An 18,887-nucleotide genomic window follows, 5' to 3' on the forward strand; every position below is an offset into this window, starting at 1 on the left:
TTAATTTTATTCAATTTTTATCATAGAATGCTGACGGAGCGAATGGAGAAGATACATAGAGATGAGACTGCCAGTAAAAAGGCCAACCGAAACAAGTTGGATACATTGGGGATACAACTCCGAACCAAACCATAATCGAGTAAAAAACATGGTGCCAAGCTCTGAGATGATCGTATTGCAATACATTTATCTTGTTTAACTGTATGATACAGTCAACTGGCAATAGGCCAACTGCTTGTATATTTATATGTCAACAGAGTTCATGACCTTTAAACCCCTCATTCCTCCTACAACTGTTGCAACAATTTATTTAACCATCAATATTTGCTTTCCCATGTTTTACCTCTGAACACATCCTTATTTTTGTATGCTTCACGAGACATCTAAAATAGTGAATTTCATAATTTATTAACACTAATTATAAAAAAAAGCTGTATTCCACTTTATATTCTACTTTCATCATACTATAAAATACGTAAAACATAACATGCCGGTGACTAATAATTCGTTTTGTTTAATGAGCAAAGATATTGCATAGAAATAAATGGTGAATTACAGTAATATTGCACATCTTCCAAAGCTATGCTGCGAAGACGATACAGACTCCAAGCAGTAATATTGCGCATCAGCGACTGACATAGAATCTAAGCTATCTCTACAGTTATAATTCTCCTGCTGCACAGTGTAAATAAAAGAAGTGACTAGATTAGACAAAGGATAGCAAGTCTCCATTCACGGAGTAACGTCCCAATAGAAAGGCTCCGATTGAAATGTTCACTCCAAGGCTAAGTCCAAGCATGATTTGTGTAAACAAAGATGTTTTCTCTGGAGCAACTAAAACAAGCAGCAATAAAAGATGATAAAAATTGTTCATTTATCGTAATACATTTCTAGTTTGCACATACAAGTAGAGCTCAACAGAATCTAGAATTCTAGATTCTGTTGAGCTCTACTTGTATGTGCAAACTAGAAATGTATTATGATTGGTTTTATTAAGAATAAAAAAGTACCTTCTCATTCCAGTCACACAATGAGTAGCAGAAATTTTATTAAATAAAAATAGTACACAGTCCTACCTCTACATAAAAGTGCCCCAAAATGCGAGAAAATCGATATACGTGCCAACTTTCGAGCAAGTTTTTTCCTTGAGATACGAGTAATGTTTGAGATTCAAACATACGAGGAATTACAATGGAACAAATATGTTTTTGATTGTTTCAATTCATCACTTACGCTCACAAAGTAACAATACATATCCAGTTGCTATTATCCAGCAACAAGAAGTGACATTATGATGTACAGTACTGTATGGAGTTCTTAATTTGAGACAGACAGTAGTGACATGCGAGAGACTTGATGGGACCATGCTCGGTACGCCAAAATTGTGTGACACTACGTAACATAATACATGTATAAACTTTATATCCAACTTCAATGAACTTGCTATATTACGGACACACTTAAAATAAGCTTCAATCTTACATTAAACTTGATTCTAATTTTTTGTTTTTGTTTGTTTTTGTTCTTCTGGCTTGGCTCTTTTTGCCTCACTTTCAGACTCACTTTCATTTTTACTTTCAACCGGCCCTTTTGAGTCCTTTGTGATCTGACAAGAAAGACCGGAGCGATGTTGTTTCCGCCTACTCAGCTGCATTGGGAACCATCTCGTATGCTCGTATCTCAGGCAAAAATCTGCTTGGAATTTTTTGACTATCTCAAATTTCTCATACTTCAGAACATTTGTATCTCAAGTTATTACTGTATTCACTTGTGAAACCAACCAATAAGCAGATGCGAATTCTCTGTAACAATCAAATTGACCTTCGCTTATATCTCAGGCTCGCCTTCTTACCTCTCTGGCTAGCATGACTGTAGATGGAGCTGGTAGGAGAATCAGGTGAAGAGCCTATGCTCATGTAGTTGCTGACACTTGGTGAAGTAGAGAAGTGGTTAGCGATGCCATCATAGCTTGGCAGGGAAGGAGGAGGACTGCTATTAGTAGGTGGACATAGTGAACTATAAGATGGAGCTCTAGATAGATGTGGCGGTGGGCTATAGCCATTATACATACTAGGTGCAGTACGAAAGGACCGCACACTGCCCCCGTATGATGATCTGCCAGAACTCAAGGCTGAGGGTCTGATAAAAGGAGCAGGGGTAGCAGGTCGACCGTATGTAACTAAAATCACAATAACATCAGTTGCTTTTCTCACACACACCAAACTCAGGAAATACAACCAAATCTTGACGTATAAAATAAACATACTCTGATATTTACTTCATTTGTCAAAACAGTAATATGTAGGACCAAATATTCCTACAAGAATATATTGCATTTTACATAATTTGTCATGTCTAATAACAAGAGTAAATATACCAAGTAATTACGTATAGAAGTAAAACAATTGCATTATTTAAAACTATGTCAAAAAATTCTTAATCTAAATTATACACAAGAAACTGAATAATAGACTAAAATCAAGAAAAAAATGTTTTATTACTACTGTTCCCGAAAGACACAGGAAAGAAGTATGCTATATAGTCGTTCTGGCACACTTTGTACTCGATAACCTTGGTACTCAATGACCCTAAAAATTATTCCGAGTTTGAAGTTATAAAAAAGCATTGTATGCCAGAACCACTTCATAGCATAGTACGCAGGAATGACAGTGTATGCACAATATGACTTGCTCTTACTTAAAATGTAACTGACAGCTCACGACTTTATGCATTATCAGCAGCGCATAGACATCACCAAGAGAGATTTTAATAATACCGTCGTTAATGTTGACCAAATACTACGTTTTATTAGCATTCTCAAGTCACAAAAATGGACCAAACGATTAAAGATATTTTCAAAATAGATTATCCAAACACTATTCATTCAATAAAACCCTTCCTTATTCATGAAAGTAAGGCTTACATTAATGGATTTTGAAAAGAAACTTTCGACATCTTACCTCAAATACTGCTTCAAATGACGAAACAGAAAATCTTTTAAACAGATTATGTTGCACATAAAAAATAGTATGTAGGTGTCATTGTAAGTCCAAGTTTTACTCTATATAAAACGTATACATGCCGACTACTGGCAGGAAACGGGTAGCAGATGGTCACTCTATAGGTAAGAAAAGTCTAAATGACAAACAGTAATTACTAACAAAGCTTGAAGAGGTCAGCGCAGCTCTATCGAAGGCTTCTAAAGCCAAAGCTAGAGCTAACCTACTGATTACAGCTAACCTACTGACTATAGCTGACCTACTGACTACAGCTGACCTACTGACTACAGCTAACCTACTGACTACAGCTGACCTACTGGCTACAGCTGACCTACTGACTACAGCTGACCTACTGACTACAGCTGACCTACTGACTACAGCTGACCTACTGACTACAGCTAACCTACTGACTACAGCTAACCTACTGACTACAGCTAACCTACTGACTACAAATGACCTACTGACTACAGCTGACCTACTGACTACAGCTGACCTATTGACTACAGCTAACCTACTGACTACAGCTGACCTACTGACTACAGCTGACCTACTGACTACAGCTGACCTACTGACTACAGCTGACCTACTGACTACAGCTAACCTACTGACTACAGCTAACCTACTGACTACAGCTAACCTACTAACTACAGCTGACCTACTGACTACAGCTGACCTACTGACTACAGCTGACCTAATGACTACAGCTGACCTACTGGCTACAGCTGACCTACTGACTACAGCTAACCTACTGACTACAGCTGACCTACTGACTACAGCTAACCTACCGACTACAACTAACCTATGACTACAGCTAACCTATGACTACAGCTGACCTACTGACTACAGCTGACCTACTGACTACAGCTAACCTACTGACTATAGCTGACCTACTGACTACAGCTGACCTACCGACTACAGCTGACCTACCGACTACAGCTGACCTACCGAATACAGCTGACCTACCGACTACAGCTGACCTACCGACTATAGCTAACCTACCGACTACAGCTAACCTACCGACTACAGCTAACCTACCGACTACAGCTGAGCTACTGACTACAGCTGACCTACTGACTACAGCTGACCTACTGACTACAACTGACCTACTGACTACAGCTGACCTACTGACTACAGCTGACCTATTGACTACAGCTGACCTAATGACTACAGCTGACCTACTGGCTACAGCTGACCTACTGACTACAGCTAACCTACTGACTACAGCTGACCTACTGACTACAGCTAACCTACTGACTACAGCTGACCTACTGACTACAGCTGACCTACTGACTACAGCTGACCTACTGACTACAGCTGACCTACTGACTACAGCTGACCTGCTGACTACAGCTGACCTACTGACTACAGCTGACCTATTGACTACAGCTAACCTACTGACTACAGCTAACCTACTGACTACAGCTGACCTACTGACTACAGCTGACCTACTGACTACAGCTGACCTACTGACTACAGCTGACCTACTGACTACAGCTGACCTACTGACTACAGCTAACCTACTGACTACAGCTGACCTACTGACTACAGCTAACCTACCGACTACAGCTAACCTATGACTACAGCTAACCTATGACTACAGCTGACCTACTGACTACAGCTAACCTACTGACTATAGCTGACCTACTGACTACAGCTGACCTACCGACTACAGCTGACCTACCGACTACAGCTGACCTACCGAATACAGCTGACCTACCGACTACAGCTGACCTACCGACTACAGCTAACCTACCGACTACAGCTAACCTACCGACTACAGCTAACCTACTGACTACAGCTGAGCTACTGACTACAGCTGACCTACTGACTACAGCTGACCTACTGACTACAACTGACCTACTGACTACAGCTGACCTACTGACTACAGCTGACCTATTGACTACAGCTGACCTACTGGCTACAGCTGACCTACTGGCTACAGCTAACCTACTGACTACAGCTAACCTACTGATTACAGCTGACCTACTGACTACAGCTAACCTACTGACTACAGCTGACCTACTGACTACAGCTGACCTACTGACTACAGCTGACCTACCGACTACAGCTAACCTACCGACTACAGCTGACCTACCGACTACAGCTGACCTACCGACTACAGCTGACCTACCGACTACAGCTGACCTACCGACTACAGCTGACCTACCGACTACAGCTGACCTACCGACTACAGCTGACCTACCGACTACAGCTGACCTACTGCCTACAGCTAAACTACTGACTACAGCTAACCTACCGACTACAGCTGACCTACTGACTATAGCTGACCTACTGACTACAGCTGACCTACTGACTACAGATGACCTACTGACTACAGCTGACCTACTGACTACAGATGACCTACTGATTCTAGCTGACCTACTGCATAAAGTAATACAAGTTTCCTGAAAAGTAGAAACTAGCCCTAACATTTTAGTCATCCAAACTTTTCTTAATTATCACAAATGACTTCTCAGTAAAATTTAATCTGTTGAACGCAAAATAATATACAGTGCACCCTCAAGATATGATTACCCTGATGTACGATAAACATCGTATCCTGAGGATGCACTGTACTATCCAAAAGCATTGTCTTATGCCAATATTATTTTATTAAGCAATAAATCCTGTGTTGATGCCTTACTGTCACAACAAATTGTGTGCAAAATTAGCAAATACCTAAAAGTATAAATCGTTAGAGAGTGCCAGAACCAGAACCAGAACCATGGTAACAAGAAACAAGCTACATTCATGAAGGGCATGAGCAGAAAACTACCAAATTAAAAATATACAAAACAATGACATGCTCAATGCGACAGTGGGTAGGTATAAAGTTATAAAAACCATGGAAGCTATTAATGCGAATGAGTGAAACACACTTACACTGGCTTTTGCTAGGAGACACCCCGATGTTGAGAGAAGATAACTCCGAAGCGGTGCAGTCCATAGCGTCAAATTCATCACACATAACGTCTCTAATATTGGGCTGGCCTTCACTGACCCCGCTATCACTTTGGTTGCTGACTACAGAACCCCAAGTACTAGAACCTGAAGGGCTTGTCGACCTGTATTAGCCCAAGTAACTAACTTCAATTAATAAAACACAACTTGTGTGGTCCACAGATGAGAATGTATTAGTAACACAACTGGCCAAACAAGCAATAGTATCAGCTTTACAAAGTTCATAAAATCAGAATATCACAGCTACAATGACAGTTGACAGTGACAATGGCTAACCCTTGAGGTGCAAACACACTAGGCGATTTTATCACGTGTGTCATGAGGCGCATGGGGATATCACCGGCGATATTGCCTCTTATTAAATTTATGAACAATTCAGTGCTCATTTTGATGATGTTTCAATTGTGACATAATAGCAAATTTTTGTTGCTGTACGTTGGTGAACATCGATACGAAAAAATTATCAGCCAAAAAAATGCTTTCGCGGAAAAACCAACCGTAATGCATCTCGCGCGCGATAAAGATGTGATAGAGAATGTCTAGTGTTATCGCTCCACATGAGCTCGATGAGTGAGTTCTAGCGCAGATTCGTGCCATGCAGTGCGATGTCGCATTAAATATCGGCTAGTGTGCATCTTAAGGCTGTTACGAATACAAGCTACGAATGTACTACGATATATCCAGGCAACTTATGCTTTATACATTGTCTCGTGACACAAATCCAACTTGTCATGAGACCATAACTCCACTAATGTACCACCTTTAGGCTTATGCTACAAGGATTGTGACCAAGAACTTCAACAACTTTATGCAGTAATAAACTTTTTAATGTTTGGATTTAAATGAAACATTTATAGAATTAACTCCCTTGTTTTGCCCTTTGTGTGATGAGCTGTAGAAATACGGGCAACTCCCCCATTCTAATTGCTGACTATGAAATAGTTCATTTGAATTTTAAAAAAATGAAAGATCAAGAAATTTGACTGTTTTTATATTACAAAAACATTTTTACTTTCTATAGACATGAGAGTTTTATACAGAGATTTTACACATGCTGTTTTTGTAACCTATATTAATAAATCCCACATTGTGTATGTGCGTGAATGTGTCAGTATGTTAGTCCGCCTAAAAGCCATGCACTTCCACATTTGTTGCCCAATTTCCTCCAAACTCCACATGCATATGCCTCTCGCCAAGTCGCTAAAATATTTGGTTGTAAAACTCTGTCTAGTTTCTGAAAACTTGCCTCATAAACACCACCTGCGGGCTATCCTGGGCTTATTGCTAGTATTTATGTAAGTTTGATAACAAATAACTTTGACTTGACTATATGTACAAGCATGACTGAAAATAGTGGAAAACCCATGGTAAACCAACATGGTGTGAGAAAAAGACTTTGCCTCAACATACAATTCAAGGGTTTAGCAAATGATCAAAAATACCCAAGAAATTTAATATTTGTCTATCAGACTATATCAAAGGAACATAATGCTGTCATAACCAATAGTTAAATTCGTCACTTTAAATGGTATTAGAGATATTTAGCCTAGTAAACTCTGATCCCATATCTTTAATTATTACCTCCAGCTTCCTCCCTTCTACCAGTTTTAGCTTTTCTGTTTTTACAATAACTACAAGAAAGCTTCATAGCTTTTTAACAAATGAATAAAAAAATGCTGCCTCGTATTTATCTAATTTCTCGTAGCAGTTTAAAAAAAAATTTTTTTTCCGTCTTTACTACTACTACTCCCTTTTTTAGATTCACAATTTTAAAATTATAAAAGCAGGATATGAAGTACTACTTAATATTATTCAAGTCTCATGTAACCAAATTATGTTAGTGCATATGTATGCACTAACCTAGTGCATATATATGCACTATGTTAGTGCATATGTATGCACTAACATAGTGCATATATATGCACTATGTTTGTGCATACGTATGCACTTATTTACAAAACCTTGCAGTTGGAGTCAAGTAATTCACTCAAATTTTAAGCTAGTTTTTAAAAAGTTGTTAGGTTGTAAGTCAAAGTGTGATCGTAGTAGTTTTTGAAAGTTTTAGGCTAAAATAAAACTGCCACTGAAGTTGGTTGACTAAAGCAGAATTACGGTATTTTTTGCATCATAGGGCGCACAGTATCAGAGGCGTAGCCTCAATTCCGCGGTTTACTTATGTACTTAACAAATATATAATGCGCGCGATATTATAAGTTACATTTTAATACAAGTAAAACGACAAAACAGTAAACTTAGTCAACTTTATTAGATAAACTATTCACTCTTTTCCTAACATTATGTTCAACTTTTCAGGTTTCTCATCATCTTCAGAGTCAAACTCGCTAGCGGGTTGCAGTTCAATATTGACACCAGCTTTTTTCGAAAGCTCTGACAATAGAAGCTGGCTTTACCTTAGCCCAGAAATCAACAATCCACCCATATATGGTGGCATAACTTGATTAAACTCTGTTAATTTAACTGTTTAAATAAACCAGTTTAAGCTGAGCCTCCTAAGCAAGTCGATTTACCGCAACCATTTTAAAGAGTTTTTTTAACAAATAGCAATTAGCAGCACACCGCTGTATACAGCAGGAGAAGAAATGATTGTAGTGCACTTCCCGAAGGCACACAACAAATTTTAGAGCTCAGTACCCTGTGCAATCGACTTTTTTGAAAAACAAGTCAATTTTTTTTTAACTTGGCTTTAAGTACGCCTTATGCCATGAAAAATATGGTAAGTAGAGCACCGTAGCTCTATCAATTTGTACTAATCGCATGGTCAGACTTTGTGTTGTCACATAAAAACCACATGTAGAGCTGATCATACCTGCTCTCCAGGGGCAGCAGGTGTCTACGTCCTCCTTCCATGCAGGTGCTGAGCAAAATAATGGTGAGCAGACTAGCTGGAATAATTTGGTACGATAAAAGTGTTGGAAGTAAGAGACGCTGGAGAAGCACCGCGTGTCCATAGCAGAGCAGCCATAAAACACAGTTTATAAAATCTCGCAGTTGCCATCTACAGATCAATATAGCAATCGACACATATCAATCAACTTCCAAAGATGTTGTTCTTATCTCTGGTGAAAGCAGTGAAATGGGAAAACCAACATCAAGTATCACAATCGGACACACTGATTGATTTGGGTGGTCACTTAGCTTTTAAATAAATAAATATGGACATATATATTATATTGTTAGACTAGATCAGTGCTTACCTATTCATTTTCATCGTCACAACCCCTTACGATTGACAAGGAAAATCTCACACAATCTTGTTTTAAATGAAACAAAAATGGCTCACAACAATAAAAGCGGAGATATTTGGAATATATGAAAACAATATATTATTGGAAAGTAATTCTAAGAAGAGTCTAATGTTTTCACCCAGCAACAACACATAAAACAACAGCTCACTCGATGTTCTTTGACTGATTTCCTGTCTCTTTTCTGCTATTATCTGATAAAAACGTGTTTCCTTATAAGTATGTGAAATGCGCAAATTATTTTCAGGATTTATGGTGTTATAACTTATAATATTTATTTTTAATGTATGGAAGAGATGAAAATGAAAAAAAAAAACAGCTCGGACTACCTTATCGGGGAGCCGATAACTAGACCCAGCAGACAAGGTAAGCAAATAACCATAGACATATCATACATCAAAAGTGGGACTAGACCCAGCAGATGTAGTAAAACAAAGGATTGTATTTGGTTGCCACTACTATTGCTATTATCAGCCCCAGCACATGCAAAAAAGATAAGTCTAAAAACATGCATATATTAGTACCATGATGTTGACCATATAAAACTACACAATAATTTGCCATAACAATGCTAATAATATTACCCGGCATGGCAACATTGAAAAACCATTTTACTAATTTTTTTCCAGATTGCTTATTCGAAAATGGATGTTTTAAACATTGCAAAGACTTAGGAATAGTCAAAGCATGTGAGTGTAACTGCCAAGTTGCGGTCAATGCTATTGATTTTTGTGTTTTTAATTAAACATAAAATCTTACAATGTATTTCTTTGAAAAACTTATAAAACGCGAAAAATGTATTAGCCACTAACAAAATTAGCCAATGATAAGAGAGATTTTTGAATAAACACCACAATGGTGTATTCACTGTTGATGCCATTGAAGTTTAAGCTGGACACTACGCACCTGCTGTCTACAGCTTTATACAAAACTAACAAAAGGAATGAGTTGCCCAGCCTATATGACGCTTTGTGACTTGCCATAACCACATTGAGCAGCCAAACACACACCTACCTTTCAGTTAATAAGTGCATAAAAAGAGAGATCAGTTGAAAGATGACCCCTGCCAGTTGGAAATGAATTTGATGAGTCTTTAGCACATGATATAGCGCTGCCAGAGACTTTATCCTAAGGCAGCCCAGAATGGGAGACAGCGCTACATATAGACTCAAGGATATCACTGTCAGTAAAGCTACCTTCAGACTTGAGATCAGAAGCATGGCCAATCTCGTCGAGCCCTGAAATGAAAACTGGTGGAAATTATTTGAACTATTTTGACGTACAGTACAAACGACTTTATGTTTACTATTTACTATAGTAACGGAAAAAACAGCAATGTTAAATTGGTTACAAATGCTAGAGAGCAAAATACTAAATATTTTATTGATGATATTATATCTCCTGTAAACCTTAAATTACATCTAATGCAACACCGCCATATCAGAGTCACTTTCTGAAAAGATGGCATAATTTTTCCTCCAGCAATCATTGTTCACTTTGCATGCGACGGCTGAAAGTATTTTTAAAATGTTCTGGTTAATAAATAGAGAATTATAGCCATTCAGAGAGACAGATGAATGAATATATAAAACTTCCATGAGTGGATTGTAGTTAGGTCTTAATTAAAAACTGTATTAACAAGGCAATGTTTATAAGACCTCCTAATGCTATTATCTTTAAAATTGTCTGAAAAGGCAGTATTACACTAGCAAGCTGTATTACACCTCCCCAAAAATGCAAGATAATAGAAATCGTAAAAAATTGCTCGTGAAGACCTGATACCTCTCTAGTCAGAAGGCGTATATTTATGAGATACTGCAATACAACTGCAGTAATGCTTCGCCACTTCACGCTTCAGTTTTCGCAGCTTCAGTACTTTGCGGGATAAAAAAAATAGATAAAAAATGATAAAAATTGTACTATTTATTAACTTTTATTATTATTCAAAATTATTCCTTGCTCTCTTTGGACATATTTTTATTATTCATGCTACCTTTTAATTGGAATAGCTTTCACTTGTATATGTATAGAAATACACTGTCAGTCTCGCCGCTGAGGCTGTTTATGAGTCATACAATGTGACAGTTATTCCCCACTCTCATATTTACAAACGTGACTTCCTTCTCACAACGAACCCAGTTAATCACAAGCATGAATATTCAGACCAGATCAAGTCAATATTAATGCATAAGTGCATTCTCTGGCTTAAAATACCCGACTGAAGTTGGAATATAAATTAAAAGTCAATCAAGAAAACCTCAATTTATCTACTTACACGTATCATATATAATACTCGCCAATAACTACGAAAGGTGTAGCTAGCAGTTTAAGTGTTCTCGTGTTAAAATTATAGCTAAAACGTTTAAATTAGTCTATATTTCATGAATTTTCACTTTTTGCAGGGGGCGTGTCTCAATTTTACAGTGTTTCTCAATCTCAGTACAGTTATCTTTCAATATTTACAATAAACTGAAAATTGAGAGATCGCCGTAGATGTCAGTTCAGAGAACAACACAAAACTACCTGCTTGCGATGCATTGATGACAGTTGCGAAATGGCACGTCTGCTGCGCTGTAAGTGTTTCATCAATTTCGGTCGCATAAGTTCATTTTGTCTCCGTAGTTCATCGTGCACTCGCTGCTGACAGCTAAAGCAGAGCCTGTAGACTCTCTCTAGCCTTGCCTTGTATACCTCTACTTCTTCATCAAATCTCGCCTGTCAATAGTCACAGTGAAACAAGAAAATTAAGAGAGTCACAAAAATGTTATATACTTCTACCGTATTTATGACTTCTCGACTATTTTCCGGGACAGAATACGGTCTTATTGAAAACAAGGCATGGGTTATATGAAGAAAGTTAAGCTTCTGCATGTGAAACAAACAAATGCAACGCAAGCAACAAACTAACACGAATATTTAAAAACTGTGAAGTGAGAAAAAATGTACTACAGTTCAATTGAAAAAGCTTTAATTATATACTTATCGCAAGGTAGCGTTGGAATGGCACAAACAACATACATCACGTCATCTGATTTGGCAGCATGGTTAAGACATCTTTATTTTTAGTTTACTGAAACTTATTCTAGTCACAAAATAGAATAATCAGAACTAAATGAGAAAAATTGAATACTGAAACACTTAGAGTTCAACTTAGGTAAAAATGACAAGTATAAGAAGCTCTCCACTACCTCATTGGTTGGTGTAAAGTTAGCCAGCTGTCGAACTTTCATGGTCTGATTGCGAGTACAAGTCTCGCAGAGTCTGTTGCTAGTTTCCACTTTAGACTGCTGCACCTTCTCCGTACAATTCAAAAGGTAATTCAGATCCTCCTAACAACAAAATTACATAATTAGAAACAAACACCAGCACAAAGATCTGGCAATTACCACTCTCTGATAAGAGCACTTATAAGTTACGCAATACATACTCCAATGAAGAAGACTAGATGAACCAAAAGCTTCCATATACTGTACTTAGCCAATAACTAGTTTGTGACAGATTCATGTATCAAACGCTGTCAAGAGAGATAAGACAGATGATTCTGTATCATTCACATGATAAGTAAAAATGTGTTTCGACTACTGATTTTTTGGAGCAAAAAAGCCAGATCTCAAAATCATCTCTCATCTCAGAATCACCATTATAAGTAAGAATCTGGCGCTAAGCAGTTGGAGTCCGCAAATCATTATTGACAACCTAAGCTCTTTTTAAATATTAATAACTGTGCTTGCATTACTTTATTGTCTTTCATTACTTTTATTATTATTATTTTTATTGCATGAAAAGGTTTGCTGCTTGTTAATGTGTAAGTATAGACATGAGCTAAACATAAGTCAGAAAGTTGCTGATAACGATTATTTACTATAGTAAGAGCCATGTCCGTCTGTCCATTGGTCTGTTCGTCTGTCTAAAGCCATACTAAGAACATTTTTCAAGAACATTTACAATGGAGCAAATTTTTTAGATTCCTAGACAAGCACGCTATCAACTGCATCAATCAACCACCTTGCTCTATTGTGGAATAATTAGTGATATACTTATTACACATGAGCTCTTACGACGCACGGGACTGCTAGCGCGCTATTTTAAATCTTGTTTAAAGTTTCTATTTCAAAGCTTGTCTGATGAACACTAACTCACTATGACTTGTTCTCCGGCATTGATCTAAATTAGGAAATTGCAAACATGTTAGTTTTTATGTTATGTTTACTCCTCTAACCAATGAACGTATGTTCCTCTCAATAACATATAATATAACAACGCATTGCAATATCACTACTGTGTCCTCTATTATGAAGGAAGAAAACTACTTACATTGTGTTGTGACGGAATTGGCTTATTGTAGCCACCATCTTTGGTGAAGCCATTGTATTGCTCGCAGAATGGGCAATCCCAGCAGTTTCTGTTTCCATACGGTACTGAGAAAGGCTCATGACAAAACCAGCATACAACACTCTTATTAAAATATGGTCTAAAATGAATATTTAACCAAACAAATATGAAGCTGCAAACATTTGAAAACATTCTATAGATGGTTAATTAATGGTTATTGATGACCTTAATTCTGAGGTTCTCTATTGTTTCGAGGTCTATTAATATACAACAACTGTACTATATCTAAAAATAAAATGCCCAATACTGTTGTACAATGGTTAAGTAACAATATTTCATGTGATGTTTGCTTCAGTGTAGTAATTGTAGTATGACATCACTTCGGATTACATATGAAGTCTGCAAGATCCTGAACTGTCTAGAAGATCTATTGATGTAACATAATTGTACTACATGCAAAAAAGAATTGTAGTCTGTTGTACAATTGGCATATAGCAATATTTTACCAGATGCTTCCGTGTAACAATAAACTCTTTAAAGCATCCTGCTCTCTCAACTTTTGGTCAATTTGTACAATAATGCAGGTAAAATTATTGGTAGGTAAGATTTACTTTTTGCTTCGAACATTGGAGCAAGTGTCGTGCATCAATTTTTTCACCCTACTTTCTTTGAATTCTCCCGCAATAATTAACAACACGAGAGGCTTTCAACAACCGTCAACAAAAACTGCTAGCTTATGATCATGAGATAAAGCTACATGCTACATGTAGTCTAAAGCGGTATTAAAATCATGTTGTACAAGCAGTAAAACAATTTTGTCTTAAACTGTTTTAGTTGAATGACATTTTAGTTTGAAAAACTTATGGCAAAGTCTGAAGCTAAATATTTAAAATTTCTTTTGCCACAAAGAAAATTCCTGTCAGATGTGCCTGCAGCAGTTTTGCTTTATCTTCTATTTGTTTTATACTAAAAATGGTTAAAATTGTCATCCGCATCCCTTTGCATATATACTTTCTGTGGGTCCTGCAACATAAACAAATGTTACATTAGACATTTGATACTGTTAACGGTTAACATTTGCCACTTGTAATATCAAATGTAGATACAATTAGATACACATTAGTCCTCATATCTATGCCGATGGGATGTGAATTTATGTTCAGTTGCTCGTATATGATTTACTTAAACAGGGATGCTTCCCAGCTGCTTTTCGAAAGCAGTGCCTTGGAACAATAGAAGTAAATATTCAAGCAATAGATGTATATATCCCACCTCCTTATTTAAACACCCATTGAAACATGTAGTCAGAAGTTAGCCCAAGAAAAAGCTTAAACATTACAGGCAATTAAAGGTCTAATAAAAACGAATTCACAAGAATTTCTCTGAAAAAAACTGATCTTATTCACATGAAGCGGATTACTATAACAGAGCACAGGAAGATTTGCCAAAATTAATCAAGTGGACATCTGATAAAAATGGCAAGACATTTATTTGGTGAGCAATTTACAATAAGCTGAAAGCAACTACATCATTTTTAGTTCAAACAACCACATCATTTTTATAACTTTTTCAGGATTCCTTCCCACAGATTTAGCTTTACCGATATGTCTGTGTTTATTTCTTAGACCAACTTGGTCAAATGAGTACATTAAAACTACAGGAAGTTGTACATAAATTATAGCATACTACCAGCACAACGCAAACAATTAAACTGGCTTTCAAGTAACTGATCTTTTATATATTACATAAATTGGTATGAAGTTTAAAATATTAAATTTTGGTTAAAGTAACAAATATGTTTGTCATTGCACAGAATTAATATTACATACATATTGTATTTCAACCTTGACGATCCACGAAAAAGACCAAAACTTCTCCAAAGTTGAATACAGTTCATTTAACCAGATAGAAAATCGAAGTTTTATTCGCAGATATGGTATTGTCAAAGACATCAGTATAATAAGAAGCTTTAAAGCACATAAATTACATAATTTTTTTATTGTATTTTTCAATACATCAGAGTCTTGGCTTTCGAATGAGCTATTGTTTGCCATGGTGAGACAGACATTGATTGGTGTTTATAGGATTACCCCAGAGCTCTACCGCGAAAAAGTTTACTGGCATAGTCTCGAAAATTGTGACATCACAATTCTCATATTCGTTGTTGTGTGCTCTTACCGCTTATTTATCAACTACGAAAGTGACGATAATGACGCTAGGTGCAGGGGAAGGTAGGACAACTCCAGAGAACGAATGAAGATGACAAAGGAATCAGTGTCATTAGTTCTCCATGTACATATTATTTCTATGATAAGTACCTCAGACTCCAAGAACCATACTATATTTTCCCGATGATATTATGTACTAGCTCTTTATTTTTAATGCGATGTTAAGGGTGACGACTGAGACTAATTAATTTCAAGCATTGCGTGATCTCGCGAAAGTGCGATTGACATTTAGTCCTAGGGCCACGCAACCGCAGGTCATAATTTAATCGATGTGATTTCATTACCTTTATCAACGACAGTACATTTATTGAAACATATTTAATTAACCCAGAACATGTGTTTGTATTGGTCGGGCGTTAGCACGACCGCGGGCATTGTTGATTATCTAGAATCTTAGTTTATTATTAGCGCTCTCCGGGTTTAACAGCACCGAATGTCAAAGAAAAACACAGCCTCAATGGCAGCGAAAGGAATCGACGACCTAAGGCTAAATGAGAATTATGACGCCACATTTTGAGTACCTGAACCAAGTGTTTTTTTTTGCAGGATGTACTTTTGACACCCCGTTTTTCACAGTTCTATTATTCTTTGTGTATTGAATATAGGCTCATTCGAAAGCCAAGACTCTGATGTATTGAAATATATAATAAAAAAATTATGTAATTTATGTGCTTCAACTTGTAGACCTCTCGCCTTGGAGATATCTTGTAGACATCTGGCCATGCCACTAATTGAAAAAGGTCTTATGTGGCAAACTTGAGCAAAAATGATAATTTAAGCAAGACTTGTAAATGAGAAAGCGATATTTTTTACTATAATATAGTAAAAAATATCGATTCAACATATTATGTTGAATCAGCCGCAAGGGTTAATGCGCCTTACGATGCTGTCTAGCACAATAATGCAGCGCACTTATTTTTACTATTTACTGGTGTTTCCACAGCAACCACAAAGGCTGACATGTGGTCATCAACAAAACTTGCTTATAGATTAAATTGCAATGGCCCACCACTTTTTATAACATGGAACAACCTACTGCTAGTAAACTCGTTCTAGCCCACTAAATGACCTGCAAAATTTCCTACATGGCAAACTCAGTGGCATGGATCGAATGACAGCTACCTGTCTTTAAATACTGATGGCTGTTCATTTTTAAAGCAGTTTATTTGATTACAAGGTTTAGACAGTAGCCTATTTTCGTGTGTCACATCATTTCCAAGAGTGCTTCTCACATAGCACACTTGGTGGTGCGTACAAAACAGACTTGTCATTGAGTGATACATGTCACAGTCATATAAACCAAATATGCATTATGACTGGGTAGATCAAGATATATATGTAGACGATTCTTGAACATAAAATGCATGACTAGTGATTATAAGCACAAATCAAAAGAATGCTTCTTTACATTTTAATATAAAATTGTTTAAACACAGTGCATCTTACAATACATATGGTACAGAAGCTTCTATATCTTTAAACAAACATGAATTAAAGATGATTTATAATGACTTGACTGAAATTTTTTGAGCAGCTAAGGAAGGTATTTTGCTTACAGACCAAAACAAAAGATGAAATGTCTTTAGATTGAATATTTACTACATTAATAATGATGATGAAATAAATACCATATTTGCAGTACATTGTACTACTTGCTCAAAATATGGGACGACCATTTAGTTGTTTTGGTCTTAACCTTGAGCATCAGAAAAAAAACATGGGTTTCATATGGTTCAGCAGCCAGACTCAACTAACTGGCTGTTTTATTTTGAGAAATACTGTGAGTGCTTTTACAGCAGTTCACATCAAAGCCTGAAATGTTATAAAATTTTAGGTGAACAAGCTGTGCTCCAAGACAAATTCGCCTATAAAGGATAACTTCACATAAAACTAATTTGAAAATGCTCAACACTACAAACTGTTTAGCAAATATTGGTTGTATTTAGTAGACATTCTGTGTGTCCATGGTCTGCAAATCGTAACTTTGATTACAATAAGTTTGTGTTAATAACAGTATAAAGTCATGGTAAAGTTTTATACAGTGACAGCAAATTACTTGCGTTTTATCAATATAAGTTAAATAGTATAAGTTTTAGAATGTTATTTTTGAGACTTCCTGTTTTTAAATTTGCTGGTTTACCAGCTATTATTGTTTAAGTTTGTTGTGTATTTGGTTAATATCATTACTTTTGGCAATACATGTATGTATGCTCCTTTGTTTGCAGTTAAGATCAGTTCTCAAACAAGCTCACACTTATGTTTACTTAGTTCAAACTGAAGTAAACTTGACGTAACATATATATTCCAAAAGTTCTCAGGGTGACCGGTTTTCCTTTTTGAAAAAGAGTTCCTAATTTGCATGCCACAAACTGTTAATGCTATACATGCATAAAATAAGCCTATCAAAATTCAAAAATAAATGCAGACTATTACAATACAATATTACAGCTCTCTTAACGCTCCTGCAATATTTCATATAATCAATCATTATGCTTTAATGCACGGTTTCTAGATTAACGGCCAAGTTTTATTGGCCACGCATGGCACGTGCAAAATATTATTAATTTCAGAATTTGTAGCTTACCGTAAGAGCTTAAACAAAAGTAAAATTGAAATCCCAATGCTGATAACAAAACCAGCACAGTATATGGGTTCACTGAAGTCCAATTTAAGTAATTCAGGCATGGCTTAAACTTTGGATAATTCCATTCAAATTCAAGACACTACGAAGTTAAAAGCTAGCTTTGAAACTACAATGTTTTATTGGGAGGGAGAGTCGGCTTCCGATTACAATGGATAGGATTTGAATGCTAAGGAAAAAGGACGAAGCTGTAGTCGCTGTCAAATATATCGGCATTTGTTGTGGATCAGTGTCGACACCGTTGTGAATGTGCCCTCCATACTCCATACCATACTCCATTTGGATTGCGGGCCAACCGAGTTAATTTTTAAAAAAACATAGTGGGGTAAATTATGATCTCAAACAGTGGGGTCAAGTTGGAATTTATCGAAATTTCGAAAGTTGCTTAGTTTACTAAAGGGATGTTCACAATCTTCCCTGCAGAAAAAAACTTGTTTCTACGTTGGTCAGAACTGATTTTATA

At 36.6% G+C, this 18,887-nt stretch overlaps 1 protein-coding gene across 1 annotated transcript; it reads right to left on the bottom strand.

Moving 5' to 3' along the window:
- Positions 1–439: 439 nt before the first annotated feature.
- On the bottom strand, positions 440–18,500 carry LOC137404416 (transmembrane protein 201-like). The gene is made up of 9 exons (XM_068090617.1): positions 18,368–18,500; positions 13,538–13,694; positions 12,412–12,552; positions 11,747–11,938; positions 10,238–10,461; positions 8,788–8,976; positions 5,883–6,064; positions 1,853–2,179; positions 440–834 (listed from the first exon to the last, which is right to left on the bottom strand). Exons 1-9 carry the CDS (start codon positions 18,466–18,468, stop codon positions 707–709), a joined length of 1,641 nt encoding a protein of 546 aa, XP_067946718.1. The 5' UTR covers positions 18,469–18,500; the 3' UTR covers positions 440–706.
- Positions 18,501–18,887: the final 387 nt, after the last annotated feature.

This window comes from Watersipora subatra, chromosome 9, assembly GCF_963576615.1.
Source record: "Watersipora subatra chromosome 9, tzWatSuba1.1, whole genome shotgun sequence".
In the NCBI taxonomy this organism is placed as follows: Eukaryota; Metazoa; Bryozoa; class Gymnolaemata; order Cheilostomatida; family Watersiporidae; genus Watersipora; species Watersipora subatra.

Bases quoted from the DNA above. Each gene is read 5' to 3' on its own strand.
- LOC137404416 (XM_068090617.1), bottom strand. From the start codon at position 18,468: ATGCCTGAATTACTTAAATTGGACTTCAGTGAACCCATATACTGTGCT. The intron at 12,553-13,537 runs GTAAGTAGTTTT...TTTTGTTGTTAG, and splicing joins CAATTCCGTCACAACACAAT to GAGGATCTGAATTACCTTTT. The intron at 10,462-11,746 runs GTAGTTTTGTGT...TTTTCATTTCAG, and splicing joins CATCAATGCATCGCAAGCAG to GGCTCGACGAGATTGGCCAT.